Here is a 17,785-nt window from a genome sequence, read left to right as displayed (position 1 = left end):
CCCCTGTGTGTGTGGCCTTCCCAGGGTGGGGGTTTTCACCTGAGCCAGTTTGGGTAAGGGGGGTGGTGTTCACCCCCTGAGCAGGGATTCCCCCACTGTTTCAGGTTGCAGTGTAAGATGGAACCAAATGCATGTTTTCAATCCCCATCTTCATCAACTGCTATAAACAGGCGGGGCAGGGTTCTTCATCTCTTCCATGACTCAGCCCTGATAACGCCCTCCAGGGGAGATATCTTCTGTGAATGGGCCATTGAGTGTCACTGCAGGACTGATCAAATTCCATCATCCCATTGTGGGATGCTCCGCCCAGGGGGAGGATCCAAACATTCCTACCTGCATATAAGCTGAGCCTTGCAACACCAGGACCAGCTTGCCTACTGGATTCCCAGAGGACAAGAGCTCCAGAACCACCACTGGACCTCCAGAGGAAGACCAGACCCTTCTACAGGATCACTGCTTGGACAGAATCACATTCATCTCTCCAACAGGACTGCAGCCACCATTTAATGGGACTGCTGCCACCACCCTGAGCAACAGGGTGTCAGGTTATATCCTGACTCTGTCAGTTTAAGGCAGTGTTTCTGTATCATTGCCGTGATCTTAATTTTCTTATTAAATCGTAATTCTGAATTAGACTCTCCCCCAGGTTTACCTTCAATCCAGTATAAAATTTAGTGTGCTCATCCCTTGTTTTCCTCCCAAAGCAGGATTTCCCATCCTGAAACCTTCACTAGATGAAGGAGGAGGCTGCGAGGAAGAGGAAGATGCCCCAGGCGAACCAGGCAGGTGAGGAGGAAGTCAGTGCCCCTTTCCCCCTCTCTCCTGCTCCATCTCCAAAGCCAGCACAGCCTCCAGCTGCAGGACAACCCTGCTGCCAACCCCGTCCTGCTGGGAATGCACTGGTGGGATCTCCTTCCCCTTCCCTCTCTCACGGAGGCAAATCCCATCCTCTCCTTGTCCTTCCTCCCCCAGGGAAGAAGCTGAGGATGGAGACCAGGGAGGACAAATCCCCACAGCAGAATCTCATGGAAGAGGCCATTTTAAGTGGCTCCACGGTGCAGAATTCCAACGTGGAGGAAAAGCCCCAGAGTTTCCACAGGGGGAGGGGCTGCAAACCCAGCCCAGGGTGCTCTGAGGAGGAAAGACCCATCCTGATCCAGGCAGGTGAACAGGGCTTCAGCCAGAGCTCAGAGCTGGTGGTCCATGAGCAGCTTCATGATGGGGAGAAGCCCTACAAGTGCTTGGAGTGTGGGAAGTGCTTCAGGAAGAGTAACCACCTGATCTGCCACCAGATGATCCACACTGGGGAATGGGCCTACGAGTGTGGGGAGTGTGGGAAGGGCTGCAGCTGCAGCTCCGCCCTCATCAGGCACCAACGCATCCACACTGGGGAGAGGCCCTACAAGTGTCCCCAGTGTCAGAAGAGGTTTCGGACCAGCTCTAATATCCTCTGCCACCAGCAGATTCACACCGAGGAGAGGCCCTTCCGCTGCCCTGACTGTGGGAAGGGCTTCAAGCAAAACTCCACCCTCATCACCCACCGGCGCATCCACACTGGGGAGAGGCCCTACGAGTGTCCCCAGTGTGGGAAGAGCTTCACCAGCAGCTCTCACTTGACCAGACACCAACGGAGCCACCAGTAAGGGAAGCCCTGCAAATGCCCCAGCTGCAGGAAGATCTTCATGCACGCTCCAGCTTCATCTCCCATTAGAGGGCCCACATTGGGAAGAGTCCTGGGAATCCATGTTCCCTGTGATCCATGCTGGGAAGACACCTGTCCCTTTTCCTGCCCCTGCCAATGACATGATGTGGGTTTGAAAAACATGATGGTCTGGCCATCGACATGTCATTACGTTCACTCCCACCTCAGGTCATTGCCAGGGGCAGGAAAGGGAGTCTCTCTTTTCCTCAGTGAGGAGAAGGGTCTCTTTCCAGGCAGGGGAAATTGTGGCCAGGCAGACCCAGTGAGTTGTGTTTTAATTTTCCCTGTAAACAGTTTTATTGATCCCTTCTGTTATCAATACTGTTTCTGTTCCATTTGTTCCTTATCTCGTTGCTGTTCCCAATATATTGTTTTTATCCCAGCCCGGATCTTTGCCTTTTGTGCTTCCCATGGGAGGCGGGAGGGCAGCGAGGGCAGCGCGGTTTTAGCGGGAGCAGGAAATTGGGGAATCCCATTGCTGAAGCCCGGCCCGTGGAAACCGAGCATCCCAGCTGGTGCCAGCCCTGGTGGCCATGGCAGCAGCCTTGGGAGTGGGTCCCTGGCTGGGGCTGTGGGAACCTCTTCCCTCTGGTGCCCAGGGACAGGAGTGGAGGGAACGGCTGCAGCTGAGCTGGGGTAGGCTCAGGTTGGATTTCAGGAAAAGGTTTTTGCCCAGAGGCTGCTGGGGCCCTGGCCAGGCTCCCCAGGGAAGGGTCCCAGCTCCAGGGCTCTCTGAGCTCCAGCAGCATTTGGCCAGCGCTGCCAGGCCCAGGCTGGCATTGTTGGGGTGTCCTGTGCAGGGCCAGCAGTTGGACTGGAGGATCCTGATGGGTCCCTCCCAGCTCCGCCAGTTATGTGGTTCTGGGATCCCATGAGCCTGGGGATGGGCCTGGAAATGATTGCCATGGCAACAGAACTCTGGCTGCAGGCCTGAGCTGGTGTCCATGGCAACCACCCCGGGATGGGGTCTCCATGGAGCTGCCAAGGGACTGACCATAGCAACAGGGGACTGGTGATGGTTGCCATGGAAACTGACCATAGCAACAGGGGGTCTGGTGATGGTTTCCATGGAAACTGACCATAGCAACAGGGGGCTGGTGATGGTTGCCTGCTAAGGTTCAGATTTGTCACAGGCCCTCAGAGGGGCTCCATGGGGACTTTCCAAGAGTCTCCAGGCTGTTCCAGAGCTGGAATGTCACACACAGAGACAGGGGCTCCATGGAGACCTCCAAGGGCTTTCTGGGGATGGTAAAGAGCCCTGTGGTCAGAGGCAGTCACAGCCATTCCATGGTGACATCCCAGGGCACCTTGGGCTGCAAAGGCACCCATCTGTCACAGGCACTCACGGGGGCTCCACGGTGACATCCCAGGAGTCCCCAGGCTGCTAAAGAGCCGGGGAGTCCCAGACACTCACAGGGGTTCCTGTCATGGGCACAGTGGGAGCTTCAGGCAAAAGCTTTGTTTCTTTCTTGGAGAAACTCCTGCTGAGACGTGAGATGGAGAAATGACAGCCAGCAGCCACCATGGATCCTCAAACCTCTGCAGGGCCCCTGGACTTCTCAAATTCCTTCTAAGAGAGGAGACTGGCAGCGATTGGATTCAATCCCAGCCCCAGAATTTTTCAAAGGTTTATATGTAAAAGATGGGACAGGTGGAATCCAACTTTAACAAAATTTGTCCCGCAGGATTAACAATAAAATACCAGCTATATTTATATAAATAGGGCTCTGATTGATTCTGATCATGATTAGACAGAAAGATCTTAACCAGAGTTATTTACTCCACAGTTCAGGAACTATAACAATTATTAGAATATCGTGCTCTAGGCAGCAATTTTGAAGTCAACAGGGCCTTGCTGGTGTTGTTGGAGCCCATTGCAGGCAGAGCCTCCTGCTCCAGCAGGAGCTGCCTTTCCTGTGCCATCAGCAGGGCAGGTCCCACTGCAGGAAAAGCCCCAGGCCAGCCCCAGCACAGGGAAGGCCTCGGGCACAAGGGCAGAGTGCCGTGCTGGGAGCTGTGCCAGGGAGAGCCTGAGGCACCAAAGGCACCTTGGCAGCAGCAGCTGCTTGCAGGCCATGGCCAGAAGCCTCCCTTGGCAGCCCGGCCTGGTGGCCACCACTGCAGAGCTGCTGCCTCAGGGCTGCTTTCTGGCTGGGCTCTGAAAAGCCACTTGTGCTCCAGGAGCCTGATTGGGAAGCCATTGGCCCAGACACCTTGGGGACAAGATATGAATGACAAAACTCTTCATGCCAGCAGAGCCAAGGCAGGGGCAGAGCAAAGGGCAGAGCCAGGCCCAGGGGACAGGGCTGCCATGGTGATGGCTGTGGGGTCACTGCCCCTGCAGCAGCCTGGCTGCCCTCAGCAGACATTCTGGCCAGAAGCCTTGTGAGGGCACCCAGCACAGCAGAGAACCCACACTACAGGAATTCTGTCACTGGGGAGGGCAGGGGGTTTCACTGGGTCAGGTTGCACAAAGCTCCTGCTCTTGGACAATTCCTAGAATGGGGCATCCAATTCTCTGGAAATACAGTTGCAGTTTTGTTCTACTTTCATAATTGTAGAATATTTCCTCCTTCTAACAAAGGTAAATCCACCCTTGTTCGTTTAAAAGATATTGACCCTTGTTCTGTCACTTGCAAGATTTGGGAGAAAATACCTTTGACCACAATTTTTCCTTTTTCACAGACCTTATTTTTTTTCCACAAATCTCCCACGATGGGGTTTGGAGGCCTTGTCATAAAACCAGCAGGGACAGTCTGCAGGCTCTGGGCTCCGGGGTGAGGAAACCTGTTGCAGACATCTTTTCACTAAAAATCCTTTCTTTAGGATTTTTCCTTCTGAGAAGCTAAGAGGCCTCAGAGACAGAATGGAAACAATGGTTATCTACTGCTGTGGAATGCAACAGGTCCACCTGTGATTGGCCCATCTTGTATGTTTATAATTAATAGCCAATCAAGGACCGAGCTATCTCGGACAGAGTCCGTGAGAGCTGCCTTTGTTATCATTCTTTTCTTTTCTATTCTTAGCTTAGTTAGCATCTGAGAAAACCTTTCATTCTTTTTTGTTTTAGTATAGTTTTAATGTAATAAATATATATCATAAAAAAATAATTCAAGCCTTCTGAAGGAAGTTGACATTCTCGTCTCTCCCTTCACCTGAAAACCCCTGTGACCATAGTCACAGAAACTGAGGACAGAACAGGAATAGCCTGGGAGGGATTGAAGGGCAGTTTCAGAGAGGCTGGAGCTTTTTCTTCATAGCGGGAATGAGCCTGAAGAAGACATAATAGCACCAAGGGCAGCTGGGGAGGCCCAGATTGGGCAGCAAGAGAAAGGAATTTCCCTGCCAGGGCAGGGCTGTGGTGCAGCACGTCCCCCAGCAGGAGGCTGGAGCAGCCCAAGGCTTTGTGTGGGCAGGCAGAGGCAGGCAGGAGGCAGAGCTGTCAGCAAAGGAAGGGGCCAGCCAGGTGGGGCAGCCGGGGGAATGCCCACAGCCTGCAGGGACAGAGGCGCAGGTTTGCTTAGCACCAGAGACACCTTTGCCTTGCTTGTCCCCACCTGTCATCACTGCCACCAGTGTTCTGCTCTACCTGGAACCTGGGGACGCTTTCTCAGTCCTGTCCCTCAGAAGGATCTATATAAAGTACGAGAAACTTCATTGTTTCAGCCTCTTTTTGAGTCCCTGAGAAGTTCTTTGAGCACACTCTGAGGGACTGAGTCTGATGCAAAGGGCACCAAAGCCCCAGAGGGCCATTAAAGTCCTTGTGCTGTGTCTGTGCTGCAGAGCTGGGCTGGGCTCCTGGCCCAGAGGCAGCTCCTGGCAAGGGCAGCAGAGCTGCAGAGAGACAGCTCTGGCCAGGAGCAGCTCCTGTGCACAGCCCAGCAGGGCTGGGGCACTGCCAGGGCCCTCAGGGACACCAGCAGGGCACAGACTGAGCTCCCAGGGGCTCAGCACTGGCAGGGGCTGTGGCATGGCCCAGAGGGGGCTGTGTCACAGCAGCTCCTGTGTGGCTGTGTCATGGAGGCACAGAGCAGCTGGGATGTCAGCAAGGGGCTGTGTGACATCACAGAGTGGGCGTTGTGAGGTCACAGATTGGGCTATGACATCACAGAGTTTGTTGTGTGAGGTCACTGAGCAGCTACAGCATCATAGAGGGGACGGTGTGACATCACAGAGCAGGCTGTGACATCATGGCATGGCTCTATGACATCATAGCGCAGGCTGTGAGGTCAAAGTGCTGTGTGGCACTTTGAATAGCGTGCTGTGACATTACACAGTGTCATTATGACATCACAGAGCAGGTTTTGTGACATCACTGAGGGGATTGTAACATCATACAGCTGTCTGTGACATCATAGTGTGAGGCCATAGAGCAGATCTTGCCATAATAGAGGGTGTCTCTGTGACATCAGAGAGTGGGTTGTGACATCACAGGGTGGCTGTGTAACATCATACAGCAGGCTGTGACATCACAGATCAGACTGTGACATCACAGGGTGACTTTGTGACATCACAGAGTATTCTGTGACATCACACTATAGATTTATGATATCAGCTAGTTCTGTGACATCACAAGGGTGCTGTGTGACATGCCAGGGTGGGCTGTGACGTCACAGGATGTTGTGTGATATCAGGGGATGGCTATGTGACATCACAGGGGACTGTGTGACATCACAGGGGCTGTGTGAGGTCCCTGGGGAGGTCACTCTTCCCCGGCCCCCCTCACAGTTCCCCCCAGAGCAGTCCAACCCTGCTCGTGCACAGTGGGGTCCCCTGTCCCCCCAGGTCCCCCCGGCCCCGGCCCTGCAGCCTCCCCCAGAGGATGTTCCATGAGATCGACCCCAGAGCCCGACACGGGGATGGGGGCCGGGGCCCTGGGGGTGGCACAGGGGGACAGGGACCCCCCGGCAGCGTCCCCGTGTCCCCCAGGGCCAGAGCCTGGGCCAGGGCTCCTTCACCCTGGTACCAACGAGGCCTTGAGAGCGCTGAAAAAATCCCCAGCAAGGGATCAGCAAAAACCAGATTTAATATTAAGGGACAGCGGCACAGAGTTCCTTGGCAAGAGTCACTCTGCTCCTGACTGGACACTTCAGGCACACCAAGAAAACAAAGCAACAACAAAACCAAACCAAATCCAGGCAATCAAACTTGAAATGAGCCAAGAACTGTCCCTCTGTGTGTGTGACACAAAAGGACAGTAGGGGCAAGGATAAAAGGAATATGGCCTAAACAATTAACAGAGCTCAAACTTAACAGGACTTAACTTAACCTTAACTGATACCTTCAATCTCACAATTTAGCAAAAAACAGCATTTAGCAGGATTTAATCTGACTTATAACCTATGACTTTGCAATTTAACAGAGGATTAACATTTAACAGTATTAAACTTAGCTTATAACTTATATTACACATAACAACTTAGGAAAACAACAACTCTTAGCAGTGTTTAGATTCACTTAGACCTTGTGACTTAACCTTACCTACAGGCAATGTAGGTAAGGTTAAGTCATCCTGGCCACACTTGGCACCAACAGCTTTCTTTGGCAGGGTGAGAACAGGGATGTTGTGCCACTGAGGGAACAGAAACAGCTCCCAGGGCTGCTCCTACAGAATGCAGGAGCTGGTTGGGCAGCAGCAGTGCCTGGAGCAGTGTTTGTGATGAGCTGCAGAGGAGCTGATCCCAGGGGCTGTTGGCCAAGGCCAAGGCCCAAGGAGCATTTCTCAGCTGGCAGGGCGGCCTAAGAAGGGGAGGGGGGAATGCAGCAGCACAGGGCCCATGGAACCAAGGGACCATTGTGACACTGTGAGGCCCTGTGAGACCAAGGGACCATTGTGACACTGTGGGGCCCTGTGACATCAAGGGATCATTGTGTCACTGAGAGGCCCCATCAAACCAAGGGTCCATTGTGACACCACATGGGGCCTCATGGAACCATGGAGACCATTGTGACACTTTGGGGTATCATGGAACCAAGGGGCCATTGTGACACTGCAAGACCACATGGTCTCACAATGGTGCCAAGGGTCCACTGTGACATTGCAAGGCCTCATGGAAGCATGGGGAGACCATTAGGACACTACACAGCCTCATGGCACCAAAGAGACCGTTGTGACACTGAGGGGCACCATGGAATCACGGAGACCATTGTGGTGCTATGTCGGTTAGTGGAATAGGCAAAGCATTGTGACACTGTCAGGCCTCATGGAAACAGGGAGACCATTGTGACCCTGGGGGTCCCCACAACCAAGAGGATCATTGTGATACTGTGGGGCCTGGTGAAACCAAGAGGCCTTTGTGACACTGCAGGGCTGCATGGAACCAAAGCTCCAGGGTGACATTGCGGGGCCTTGTGTCATCAGTGGACCATTGTGACCTTGTGGAGCCAAAGGAGACCATTGTGACACTGCAAACCACCAGGGTCCAAAGGTCCATTGTGACATTGCAGGGCTTATGGAACAGAGGAGTCCCGTGACATTTTGGGGCCGGTGGAAGCACGGAGACCATTGTGACACTGCAAGGCCTCATGGAATTTTTGGGACCACTGTGACACTGCAGGGCCTCTGGAACCTAGGAGCCATTGTGACACTGTGGGACCCCATTGAACCAAGGGTCCATTGTGACACTGCTGGACCCCATGGAATCAAAGCACCACTGGGACACTGCGGGGCCCCATGGAACCAAGGGGACCATGGGGATACTGCAGGACCTCATAGAAGCAAGGGAACATGGAACAAGTCTGGTTGGTCTGGCCTGCTGTTGACTGCCTGACTGGTCCAAATGACCCTGGAATGTTGAGGGTCTCTTCTCATCTGCTATTGAAACACTGGGGCTCTGTGCTTTCCTTCCCAATGGAAAAGAACTCTCCTTCTCCTCCAGGCACCCATGGCCAGAACTGGGATTTCACCTCCAAATTTCCTTCTATCCAGGGATTGTTCCCACAGGAATATTGCCAGGACAAGTCTGTCTTGCATTGGTTTCACAATGGTCACCTCCCATCTGTCCCCAAAACACTGGGGATGGTTCTGAGCTTTCCTTCCCATGGGAAAGAACTGTCCTGCTTCTCCAGGTGCCCGTGGCCAAGATTGGACTTCCACCTCCAAAATTCCCTACATCTAAAGATAGCTCCCAGACAAAATATGTCATTTCTGATAAGTCTGGATGGCCTTGGCCTAGTGAGGCTCTCACCTGCCTTCCAAACACTGGAGCTCTGTGCTTTCCTTCCTATGGAAAAGAACTGCCCTTCTTGGCCTGGTGCCCATGGCCAGAATTGGGATTTCACGGCCAAAACTGCCTGTTGTGACAGACTGAAGGAGATTGTGGCTCAAAGGATTTTGTGTTTGGGGGAGGAAGGTCCAGCCCTGCCCTGCCCTGGAACCCCAGCCCTGCCCTGCCCTGGAACCCCAATCCCCCAGAGCCTCTATCCCAGCCCAGCAGTGTCTGCCAGTCCCTGGCACAGCACAGGCAATGCTCCACAGCCACCTCTGCAGCCCCCAGCCCAGCTCCTGAGGGACCAAATGCGCCCAAGCCCCACCTGGGGGAAGGGCCCAGGGAGACCAAGGGGTATTTCAGGGGCTGACCATGAGGCAAGCACACATATTGACCCTCCCTCCTCTTGGAATTTCCATCTGAACACCACTGGAATCCAGGAGTTGGTACTTGTGTGTGTGCTCCTCTGTATCTTTTCTGTCTTTCGCTCTCTCTGTGTCTTCTTCTATTTCTGTCGTCATGCAAATTTTGATTAACTTTAAATTGAACAGGCTTAGAGTTGTGACATTGAATGGGGAAAATAAATGCTTTGAAAAGTGTTTTTTGTTGATTGAGTATAATTTTAAATCTTTTGCTAAAGTTTCTCTAATTTTCTAAAGTTGCCAGTAAAGGCGGTCTTGTTGTTTTGAGCTCCTGGGAATCTCTTGTTGGTATTTCTCCAGTGCATCCAACTCACAGGGCACAAACAATTGTAATTCCTTTTAAATGTCTCCTTGAGAGAGTTGTTTGGGGGATGGGAGTCAGGGCTTGTGTGTCCTGCTTGGCCCAGCCCAGGCAGGGCTTTCCCAGCCACATTCCACATTCCATTGCCCAGCTGGAGCCGCTGGTGCCTCTGAGTTGTGCTGCCCCAGCCCCAGGGACGCTCTCCTTGTCTGCCCATTCCCCCACAGTCTCTGGGCAGGGATGGCTTCAGTGAGGGCTGCTGACATCCTCAGCAACTTGCAGAGGCTGCTGCTGAATTTCACTGCTCCAGAGGCTTGTTCAGCCTTCAGCTCTTCAGTGCAGGAATTCAGTGTCCCAGGGCTCATGAACATTCAGAACACCTGAACAAGCCAAGCCTCTGGGAATCATTTGATTTAAGTGTTCAAATCTTTTGTGGTTAATTCAACACATTTCAGAAGCCTATTCAATGTGAATACACTATATTTAAAAAGACAGCAAGTAAATATTTTTAGATCTTGTAATTCATTGGTTTTTTACTGGTAATTCATTGATGTGTCCAATCTCCAATTGACACTGAATCCAAGTACCTCCTCATGCAGTTTGAATAGATATGAAAATCCAGACCCTTCCTGGCTGACAATCAATCAGACTCTGTCCCTACCCCCAGCCCACCATTTCCCCCATCCAAGCCCTGGCACTCAGAGCAGCCTTGTGCAAATCTGAGCTCCCTCCAGCCCAGGCTGCACCTGCAGGTTCCAGCTCCTTGGCTCCAACTCCCACCTGCTTTCCTTGGAGAAGGAGCTGCCCGAGACACAGAGGGATGTTTATTTCTTGTCAGCCAACAAATCCAAGGGAAGGCACAGCTCCATCAAATGCAAAAGTCATTCTTCCCCATGGCTCTGCCCTGCCCCTGATCCCCCCAGCCAGTCCTGTTTCCTTCATCCTTCCAGTGCCAGGGACTCTCTGGGACAAGGGAGCTCTGCTCTGGCTCTGGAGGGAGGTGCAAATGCCACCACTGGAGTGGGGACCACAACTCATCAGGTTTGTGTCCTTTGGGGGTCAGGAACTGGTGAGACTCAGAGGCACAGAAAGTTTCTCTTCATGGCCAACAGACCATAGTTGAACAGGACACAATTTAGTAACAATCATACTCTTCCCTGAGCTATGTGCAACTTCCCAGCAATGCCTGATGAGTCCATCACCCACAAGTGATTTTCATACTAAAATTAATTTTTGACAACCATTGTTCTGTGACAGATATAAAAACAATTAAGTTCTTGTATCAGGATGCTCATCCTGGAGTGGGGGCAAAACATCTCCAACAATTCCTGATTTGCAAAGCTCTCAGTGGTGGATTGAGAAGGGAGGCCAGGCTGCTCTGGTGCTGAGGAAATGCTGAAACCAGCCTGACTCATTTAATCTCCTCCTGTCCTGGCTGATCTCCCCTCTTTCCCCTTCCACCCATTGGCTTTTGTCTCCCACTGGGCCCCCAGTGAAGAGCCTGGCTCTGTGTTCTCCATCCCCTCCTCGCTGGCACTGCCAGGCTGGGATGAGGAGCCCCTCAGCCTCCCCTGCTCTGGGCTGGACAAGCCCAGCTCCCTCAGCCTCTGCTCACAGCCCAAGGGCTCCAGCCCCACCTTGGAGGCCCTTCCCAGACCCTGCTCCAGCTGCCAGACATCTTTCCTGCCCTGGGCAACCCAACCCAGGCCACAGTGACCTGGATAATCCCCATCCTTGATGTCCTGGTGACACAGCCCTGGCCCCTTGTCCCATGTCAGGCTCTGGGGTGGATCCTGTGGAACATCCTTTGGTGGAGGCTGTGGCTCCAGGTGGGCCGGGGGGATCCCGGGGGACAGGGACCCCGCTGGGCATGAACAGCATTGGACTTGTTGGGAGAAACTGTGAGGGGGAGCTGGGACCGAGTGACCAACCCAGTGACCTGACACAGCCCTGCTGGGATGGCACACAGCCCCTCTGGGATGTCACACAGCCCCTCTGGGATGTCACAGCCTGCTCTGTGAGCTCACAGCCCCTTCTCTAATGTAGCACAGGCGGTCTCTGATGTCACAGCCAATTCTGTGATGTCTTAGTCTTCTCTGGGATGTTAGACCTCTGCCCTGTGATGTCACAACTGGCTCTGTGATGTCACAGAGGCAGTCTATGATGTCACAGCTGCTCAATGACCTCACATGACCCACTCTGTGATGTCATAGCCCACTCTGTGACCTCATGTTACCAGATGATCAATTGTCTACACCAGCTGAGCTGACACCTGGAGCTTGTTCTCCACATCCCCAGGCCTATGGAAACCACAAAAGGCCCATTGTGTGAGAAGGGGAACTGGAAGTTCAGCAGCCTCAGGGTCCTGCCAGCTCAGCCAGGCCCACTGGAACATTGGGGTCCACGACCACCAGGGACCACCAGAGAGAGCCCCAGGACAGAAGAACACATGGGTAAAGGGGAGGGGAAATATGTTAATGATTTTGGGGAAATGATTATCATATGTGTGTTTAGTCCAGGACAATCAATGAATGTGTGTGCAAAATACAGAAAATAAACAGAAACTTTCCTGTACTCAGCCTGCACGGCTTTGGGAGGAGCTCTCCCCCGTGCATCCAGCTGAATAAAGAATGCTGCTTCTTAATGCTACACTGGGGTCAAAAAGAGTTTTCTGTTTCACTGAATTTTTGGTGACACTCCCACTGCCAAGGAAAGCTCTGTCTGCTGCTGTTCACAAACAGAGAAGGGCTGGGGGCAGATGTGGGGCTCAGAGGCTGCCTGGGGCACACTGACCATGAAATAATCAAGTTTTCCATGTTCTGTGAAAGAAGGAAGGGCAGCAACAAAACTTCTGCACTGGAATTAGGAAGGGCAGACTTTGGCCTGTTTAGGATGCTGATTTGGGGAGAATCAAATGAGGTACTGATTTATTTTAAGGGAAACACTCCTTAAAAACAAAGGGGTCCAGGAAGAACACACATTTCAAGAAGGTAATTTAAGGGGGAAGGAGCAGCCTGTCCCAGTGTGACAAAAGATGAGCTACTGAGGAAAATGACTGGCCTGGCTGCCCATGGAGCTTTTGTGGGAACTCGGGGGATAAAAGGACTGGCAAGTCTGGAAGCATTTAAGGATTTCGATGGGTTATTCAGAAAGAAAATTTGAGATGTGAAAGCTCAATTAGAACTTAACCTGGCGGCTTCTGTAAGAAAAAGGTTTTTATAAAAAAAATATATCAAAAGGGAGAAGAAGAACCTCTACTATTTATTGGATGCAGTAGAGAATAGAGTAACTAAAGATGAGGAAAAGGCTGAGCTACTTAACACCTTGTTTGTCTCAAGTATATTTTTTCAGTATTAGGACAGGTTTTCCTCAGGACAAATGTTCTCCTGAGCTGGTAGATGGGCACAGGGAGCAGAACAGCCCCCTGGACTCCAGGAGGAAGCAGCTACTGACCTGCTGAGCCACTCAGATGCTCACAGGTGGATGGGATCAGATGGGATCCATCCCAGGGGGATGAGGGAGCTGTGGATGAGCTCCCCAGGCTGCTCTCCATCATTTACCATCAGTCCTGGCTCAGCAGGGAGGGCCCAGAGCCCTGGAGGTGCCAGTGTGAGACCATCCCCAGGAAGGGCTGGAAGGAGGAGCTGGGGAACTCCAGGCCTGTCAGCCTGACCTGGGTGCCCAGCAAGGTTATGGAACAGATCACCTTGAGTGCCATCACAGGGCACCCACAGGATGGCCCAGGGATCAGAGCCAGCCAGCGTGGATTTCAATAACTGCATTGATGATCTGGATGAGGGGATTGAGTCCATCAGCAGCAGCAAATTTGCAGATGACACCAAGCTGGCTGTGAGTGTGGATCTGCTGGAGGGTAGGAGGGCTCTGCACAGGGCCCTGGACAGGCTGGATCCAGGGCCCAAATCCAACAAGATGAGGTTTCACAAGTCCAAGTGCCGGGTCCTGTACTTTGGCCACAACAGCCCCTGCAGTGCTACAGGCTGGGGACAGAGTGGCTGGAGAGCAGCCAGGCAGAAAGGGACCCGCAGGGACTGATGGACAGCAGAATGGACATGAGGCAGCAGTGTGCCCAGGTGGCCAAGAAGGCCAATGGCTCCTGGACTGGATCAAGAATGGTGTGGCCAGCAGGAGCAGGGAAGACATGGGCTGTTTGCAGGGGAGGGAACAGGGATGGGCAAGAGGAAGAAATCTGAACCAGAGAAGAGTAAAGAAAGCAAAGGTGAAGGCATGGAAATGGTCAGGTTAGTTTGGGGGTGGCTGCCAGGCAGCCCTGGCTCTGAGCAACAGCGTCTGCAGTGGCACAGGAAACTCCCAGCTGATGGGAACAAACTTTCTGGCTGACTGCAGAGGCCAGGACAAAGCTGAGTGGTTTCCCTGGTGTCCCGCAGCCCTTGCTGGCCCCAGGGGCTGATGGCATTTGTGCTCCCTCAGCTTCATGTCCCCACAGCTACAGCATGGGGGTGCTGCCCCTGCTGTGTGCAATGCAAACAGGGGCTGCTGAGGCAGTGCTGCCGTGTCTGTGCCTGCAAGGATGGGGCACCTGTGTGAGCTGGGGGAGAGGCCAGGGCTGCAGAGGGGGGATGTTGTTGGCAGCTGCATGAGGACGCTCTGGGATGCTGCCCTGGGCTGTGCAGCGCACTGGGCATGGATCAGCCCCTGCTCTGCTGCTCCTTCCCGTCTGCCCCAGGGCCCTAGAGGAGCCCCAGCCATGCTGTTTGCCCCCAGCCTGCCCACGGCCAGCCTGGGGCTGCTCACGGGGGTTTCTGTGCTGAGCATTGGCCTGGCCGTGTTCTTGAGAGAGCCTGGGCAAGGAGCCTGGAGCCCCCAGGGCCTGGCCTGAGGCGTCAGCGCTGTCCCAGCAGTGCCCATGGCCTGTCCCTGCTGTAGCCCCGGCACTGCCACCCCCAGGGCTGTGCCCGGCCCCGAGAGCACTCAGGCCCTGCAGCAACACCAGGGCCACCAGGGCAGCGGGGCAGGGCCACGCCAGCAGCACTGGCAACACCAAGTGCTGCTGCTGCTGGGCACAGCTGCTGGGCCAGCACTGATCTGCCCCAGCTCTGCACACAGACATGGCTGCTGCAGCTCCAGAGAAGGCAACAAAAGGGCATCTCTGCAGAAAACTCTGCTAGGAGATCCTTTAGTTCCTTTAATGCCACCGAGAGCGCAGCCCATCATTGCCACAGTCTGTGGCCACAGGGAAGGTGGAGAGTAACAAAATGAGAAATGGCACAAACAATGAAATTTATTTGTAGATAATACGGAAAAAGTAAAACAAAGAAACAGAACCCCCGAAATGAGAACAACAAGAAATATCAAAGATGATTTTTATTACAAGTGATTTGTAGAAAATGGCCAACAGTTTAATGTTTCTGAAACCAACCAGTCATCAGTCTCTGCACTGCAGCCTTGAGCTCCTGGTTCCTCAGGCTGTAGATGAGGGGGTTCAGGGCTGGAGGCACCACCGAGTACAGAACTGACAGGGCCAGATCCAGGGATGGGGATGAGATGGAGGGGGGCTTCAAGTCGGAAAATGTGGCAGTGCTGAGGAACAGGGAGACCACAGCCAGGTGAGGGAGGCAGGTGGAAAAGGCTTTGTGCCGTCCCTGCTCAGAGGGGATCCTCAGCACAGCCCTGAAGATCTGCACATAGGAGAAAACAATGAACACAAAACAGCCAAGTGCTAAGCAGATGGAAAACACAAGAAGTCCCAATTTCCTGAGGTTTGAGTGTGAGCAGGAGAGCTTGAGGATCTGTGGGATTTCACAGAAGAACTGGCTCAGGGCATTGCCCTTGCAAAGGGGCAGGGAAAATGTATTGGCTGTGTGCATGAGAGCATGGAGAAGGGCACTGGCCCAGGCAGCTGCTGCCATGTGGGCACAAGCTCTGCTGCCCAGGAGGGTCCCGTAGTGCAGGGGTTTGCAGATGGACACGTAGCGGTCGTAGCACATGATGGTCAGGAGGGCATATTCTGCTGAGATGAAAAAGGCAAAAAAAAAGAGCTGTGCAGCACATGCAGTGTAGGAGATGTTGCTGGTGTCCCAGAGGGAATTGTGCATGGCTTTGGGGACAGTGGTGCAGATGGAGCCCAGGTCAGCGAGGGCCAGGTTGAGCAGGAAGAAGAACATGGGCGTGTGCAGGTGGTGGCCGCAGGCTACGGCGCTGATGATGAGGCCGTTGCCCAGGAGGGCAGCCAGGGAGATGCCCAGCAAGAGGCAGAAGTGCAGGAGCTGCAGCTGCCGTGTGTCTGCCAATGCCAGCAGGAGGAAGTGCCTGATGCAGCTGCTGTTGGACATTTCCAGTGTATTGGCATGGGGATCTGTAAGAAAAGTAATCATGGAATAGTTGGGTTTGGAGAGGACTTGAAATTTCCCAGCACAGCCTGGGGGCACTTTCCCCCCACTGCCTGCCCAGGGCTCTGCTGCCTGGAGCTGTCCCTGCCAGCAGCTGCTTCCCTGTGCCCAGGGCTGGGCCCTGCCAGTGCTGCCAGAGCCCAGCCCAGCCCTGGGGGCTCAGCTCTGCCCTGCAGAGCCCTCCCAGCTCAGGCACTGCCCAGGGGCAGCTCTGGCTCTGCAGGCTCTGAGGGCAACGTCAGAGTGATAGTGGAGCCCTGGAAAATGTTAAAAATAGTCTTAGAAAATATTGGGCTTTGTGTTTTCTCAGATCACTGCACCTGCGTAAGCAGTATGATAAAAGATATAATTGTTAGATGTGATGATTGTTTAGTAATTAAATATAATTTTTATATAACCAAAGGAAGAATTATGGGAAACTATGTTGGAAATTTAAAGGGAGCTATGTTTAGCTGAAATCTGTGTATACAATAGATGAATATAAGTTTAATAATTAACATGAAAGTTAAGTAATGATAGAGTATAAAACACGTTCACCTCAAATGTATGGTCGGAATCAGATTTGGGTGGAAACTACCCTGATTCCCAGAGCTCTTGAATAAAAAGCACCACATATAATCGCTTCTGTGATTATGTGTTTTTGAACGCTAACCAGAGCAACCCTGAGGAGGCTGGAAAAGCAGCACTGATGCTGCCTCTAAAGGGCTCTGTGCTGATTTCTGGAACTGCCTGGTTTATAAACATCTGAGAGGATTGTTTTTTTTTTTAAAACCTGAACTGAGAGATAAATATCTATGTGCAATTTCCTATCAAGACAACCCAGAAAAATAGATTTAAAAATCATGATTTCCCCTTTCATCCAGTCCCTGCATCGCTGTGGTCCCTGTATAACTTACTTGGAAATGTTCTGCACTTAAAGGCCATGCTGGGAGCAGCCCTGAACAATGCAGCATCCTCCCCACACAAGGAGAACACTCCCAAGCCTCACCAGCTTTCTCCTGCCACCCAGATCTTGTCCCCCAGTGCTGGGAGCAGCTGCCAGGGCTGGCTGAGAGCTGTCCCTGGCAGGCAGCAGAGTCCCTGCCCCAGCACAGCGCCCTGGGCTGCAGGACCCTGCTCTGCAGGACATCCCTGGGCACCCCTGGCTGCTCTGCGCAAGGGACAAGCAGAGAATGTACTCACAGGCTCTGCAGGCATTGGCATGTTCCAGCTTGAGGAGATGGCTCCAGGAGCTGCAGCTGCATTGTCCTGCAGCCAGAGGTTCCTGTGCCAAGGGCTGGCAGTGATTGTGCCCCAGGCACTTCTCAGCCCCTTCCCAGCCCTGACTGATTGAAGCTCTCTGTGCCTCTGTGCTGTGCCCGGGCTGGCTGCAGGCAGTGCCCCAGCCCTGCTGGGCTGGCACAAGAGCTGCTCATCCAGAGAAATGTGCTTTTGAAGCTCTTCTTGGTGAGCAGGAGCTGCCTCTGTGCCAGGAGCCCAGCCCAGCTCAGCAGCACAGACACAGCACAAGGACTTTAATCAGCCTCTGGGGCTTTGTGCTCAGGCCCTGAACATCAGTCCCTGAGAGGGAGCTGAAGAAACCTCTCCAGAACTCCAAGGCAGAATCCAACTCCAAACTTTCTTGGACTTTTAATGAGTCCCACTGAGGGACACGACTGAGCAAGTGTCCCCACGCCCCAGGCAGAGCAGAGAACTGCAGGCAGTGATGACAGGTGGGGACAAAGAGAAGCCAAGTCTTGGTGCCCTGGGGCACAGCAGGGTCTGTGCCAGCAAGGGCTGGGAGG

At 53.2% G+C, this 17,785-nt stretch overlaps 2 protein-coding genes across 2 annotated transcripts in view; both read right to left on the bottom strand.

Moving 5' to 3' along the window:
* Nucleotides 1-17,785, bottom strand: part of LOC143693007 (uncharacterized) — a 244,343-nt gene that overhangs the window by 136,597 nt on the left and 89,961 nt on the right. The gene's annotated exons all lie outside the window — the stretch shown is intronic.
* LOC143692997 (olfactory receptor 14J1-like) lies at nt 15,012-15,944 on the bottom strand. Its single transcript, XM_077173081.1, has one exon. The coding sequence runs from the start codon at nt 15,942-15,944 to the stop codon at nt 15,012-15,014; it is 933 nt and encodes a 310-aa protein (XP_077029196.1).

The sequence above is a fragment of the Agelaius phoeniceus genome, unplaced genomic scaffold (genome assembly GCF_051311805.1).
Source record: "Agelaius phoeniceus isolate bAgePho1 unplaced genomic scaffold, bAgePho1.hap1 Scaffold_113, whole genome shotgun sequence".
In the NCBI taxonomy this organism is placed as follows: Eukaryota; Metazoa; Chordata; class Aves; order Passeriformes; family Icteridae; genus Agelaius; species Agelaius phoeniceus.
The sequence above is the reverse complement of the archived record's forward strand: the minus strand, read 5'-3'. Positions and strand labels throughout refer to the sequence as shown.